Source organism: Triticum dicoccoides, chromosome 3A (genome assembly GCF_002162155.2).
Source record: "Triticum dicoccoides isolate Atlit2015 ecotype Zavitan chromosome 3A, WEW_v2.0, whole genome shotgun sequence".
NCBI classification, from domain to species: Eukaryota; Viridiplantae; Streptophyta; class Magnoliopsida; order Poales; family Poaceae; genus Triticum; species Triticum dicoccoides.
In genome coordinates, this window is record NC_041384.1 from 584,842,612 (window position 1) to 584,846,118 (window position 3,507).

General features: G+C 53.6%; 1 protein-coding gene across 1 annotated transcript; it reads right to left on the reverse strand.

Annotated features, from left to right (window-relative positions):
• Positions 1 to 802: 802 nt before the first annotated feature.
• On the reverse strand, positions 803 to 2,194 carry LOC119269369 (uncharacterized protein At5g19025-like). The gene has a single exon (XM_037551182.1). The coding sequence runs from the start codon at positions 1,696 to 1,698 to the stop codon at positions 1,030 to 1,032; it is 669 nt and encodes a 222-aa protein (XP_037407079.1). The 5' UTR covers positions 1,699 to 2,194; the 3' UTR covers positions 803 to 1,029.
• Between the last annotated feature and the right edge of the window lie 1,313 nt (positions 2,195 to 3,507).

Consider the following 3,507-nt stretch of genomic DNA (forward strand, 5'->3'; position numbering starts at 1 on the left):
GGAAACATTTCATTTTTTAGTTTGGCAAGTGACAACCTATGACTTAAGTGACAAGTTGCCAAACAAACAAATAAAGAAAATAACAAAATAGAGAACAGGTCAAGAAAAAAAAAAGAACGATCATGTTAATTTGTTACCTTTATTACGAGGCAATGGAACATGGTAAAAGAAGCACACTACCATACTGCACCATTTTTTAGAGAAAACAATGAATGAGCACAGCCAAATTAACCGGGATGAGGACACATGAGGATTGTGTCTCTACAACTTGTCAGTATTGCACAAGCATATAATATGAGAAACAAAAGATACATTGAGCATATGAATTCTAGAAGTTTACTTCCTTATATTGAGGACCATATTTAATTTAAACTTCAGCTAACCTATAATTTTTCAAACCCCACTGAAGCCAAACGAATTTCAAAGTGGCCATCTTAATATTCAACAGAGTACACTGGAGTACAAAATTAGGACACACTGGATCAATATCGAAGAAGATTTGCAACCTCAACTAGTACTTCACGTCAATACAATGAAAGATCAGTTATCATCCATTGCCTGAAGGGGGTTAAATTTTTACCCCGGGACAGCAAGAATCAAGCAAGGAAACATTTCATTTTGGCAAATAAACAGAAGCCAGTTCCAAGAGAAAAATTCAAACAGAGTGGCATCAAAGGAACTTATCCCAGCAGCATCAAAGGAATATACTATACAAAAGTAGACCAAGAGAGATCAAACAGACATTCAAAAAGCACCTGGCAAGAACAGCAACCAAGTATGTACGCTAGGATTCAGAATCTCATGAAAAACAGAGAATGAACAAGCACCGATATATATTTATGTTCAAACATCATCTGCATGGCAACACATGATCTATAGTCTATCATCTGATACTTCGATATAACTATTTGTATGATCTCTTTATTCTCTCTCGCTATACTTATTACCAAGGAGGGAGGCAACCTGTATTTCAGCTACTGTTTATTACTATAGTAAAGAAGGAACTATCTGACCCTTCATCTTGTCTGTCTACTTCTTGATCCGGCGCACCTTCTTGGCGCCCCAGACCTCCATGCGGCCCTTGGGGCATCCGCAGGGCGCGCGGAAGATGAGCACGGTGCGGCCATTGGGCGGCGCCATCTTGCGGAGCTCGGCCTCGAGCTCGCGGTGCGCGTCGCCGAGATCGACGGGGCGCGCGCCCGCGGCGGCGAGCAGCGCCGATCGCGCGGCGGGGGTGGGGCGGCCGCGCACGCACTCCTCCGTCTCGAGCTGGATGTCGAACTCGACGGCCTTCTTGAGGCCCCTGCAGCGCGGCTTGCCGCACTTGCGCGCGTGATGGCCCAGTAGCGCCCAGCCGAGCGCGGCGCCGGACACGGCCGCGGCGGCCCCCGCGAGCGGCGCGGCCGAGACGCAGGAGGCCGCCGGGTGGAGCAGCAGCGCGCGCGCCTCGAGGAGGAGGAGCCTGGCGTGCGGGGCCACGAGGAAGCCCAGCGCGGCGAGCACGGCGAGCAGCACGAGCGCGTCCACCAGGGCCATCGGCGAGTGGTCGCAGAGCGCGGTGAGGTTGCGGGTGCGTCCGGAGGGGGCGGAGGAGGAGGGGGGCAGGCGCTTGGATCGGGCGCCGCATGAGGAGTCGGCCGCCCTGCGGTGGTGCTCGAAGGCGCGCAGGAACTCGATGAGGCTGCGGCACTCCGCCATGGCGGGCTCGCGGCGCGCTCCGGCACGGCCCGGCGGGTAAAATTCGCCCGTTTCGGCCTCGTCTGGTGCGGTGCGCGAGTTTTGGCAGGGAGGGGGGTGGGGCGGTGTGGTGGGGGCGTCGGGATCTGGTATGTCTGTGGGGAGCGAACCTGCTCGGGACTTGCCGATCGGATCGGTGGGGCTGGGGACTCGGCACGCACCGACCCGCCCCTGTTTCGTCGATCAGGGCGGGCTCGGCTCGGTCGACGTGCCGTGCCGGGCTCGCCGTGAGCGGCGGTGGCAGAGCGTCGGGGGCGTCTCGTTCGCGCCGCCGGTACACCACCGAGGCCGTTACCGCTACAGGAAATGACGACGCAGCGGCTGCTGGCTGCTGCGCACGGAAGGAGGAACGCGCAGTCGAGATGTCAACGCGGCGGCCGCACACGCTGCGATCGCCGGGCGTGCGTGGCACCGGGAGGGCCGCTGGTCGTGCGGCCGGCTCTAGTCGCAGTAGCGCCGTACGCCACCAGCCGCTCTATCTCTATCTCCATCTTGTGCGTTTCTGGACCAAAAGCTTCCGTGCACACAATTAAGTGCACAGCGTTATCATCAGGAAAAGAAAAGGGAAAAAAAGGGTTCGTGCGTGGTGGCGCACGTCTCTGCCACTGCCACTGCCACCACGGAGAATTCCGGCAATAAAGCACGGGCAGCGACTCCCGTGGCATACACGGTGCTCCGCTTTCCCAACCTTTTCCCTTGCCGTTCCGTCCCGGTGCATTCTGTTGAGGGAATGTCCCGTCTGACGGACCAGCGTGCCGTACGCCAGTCTGCGCCTGCGCGGGCAGCAGACTGCGATCGATGTGCCGCGCACCAGCCTAGCCGCCGAGGAGGGCTACTCCGTCTCGGTGAAACTCGAGTTTTTTAGAAGGAGAAAAGACCTGCGATGATGCTCCTCCACGGGCCACGGCCACGTACGTTGGCAAACACGGCTTTCTGCCGGTCTGGGCACCTGCTTTGTCAAACAACGACGACGTCGTGCTGGTGTTTTTTGTGGGGGAGAAAACTTGTTGCGTGTGATGATCGACGGGCGCTGGCTGGCTCGGGGTAATGGAGCATATGGAATGGAAGCATGGTCAAGCCGGTGCGTGGAGAACGACAATGTCATTCGTCAATGCCGTGACAGCTGAGACAGTGTTCCGTATGAAACTCTTCGAATTGACCAAGTTTTCCTTGGCCTCACATGGGATAAGACTGCCATTGATTTAGCGACCGATTGCCTATGTTATCTTATTATTGTGTGCTTCCATCCTTGACGACAGTAATTGTAGTAGCAGTACGTTCAACGGCGTGATTGGTTGCCCAAATTTGGACCCTTTTATAATCACCTAGCCATGCTACAAAATGAATACTACTCCATGGATCAACCGATAACGATCCATCCATATACTACTAGAACAACACTACAAATGCTTCTGGACAACATGACACGCACACGTGATAGCCCAATCAGCATATACAAGAACACCACACACATGATAGCCCAATCAGCATATACAAGAACGCCACACACATGATAGCCCTATAAGATTTGATCTTGTGGAAGCGTTCCTACTCCCGATGGGAACCGCGTTGTGTGTATTTATTGGGGACAGGAATTGCCCCTGTCGTGGCTTACAAGTTTACGATGATCGCTAGGATTCATCGATACATGAGGAGTCTGAGAAGGAAACAAGAGAAGTAGAGATAGGAGGGAGGTTTAGATTACAAGAGTTAAACAGATATTCTAACACCCTCTCTTAATCTAAACTATCCTATATTCAAATTTCTCTT

Coding starts and splice junctions, on each gene's coding strand:
- LOC119269369 (XM_037551182.1), bottom strand. CDS start 1,698: ATGGCGGAGTGCCGCAGCCTCATCGAGTTCCTGCGCGCCTTCGAGCAC.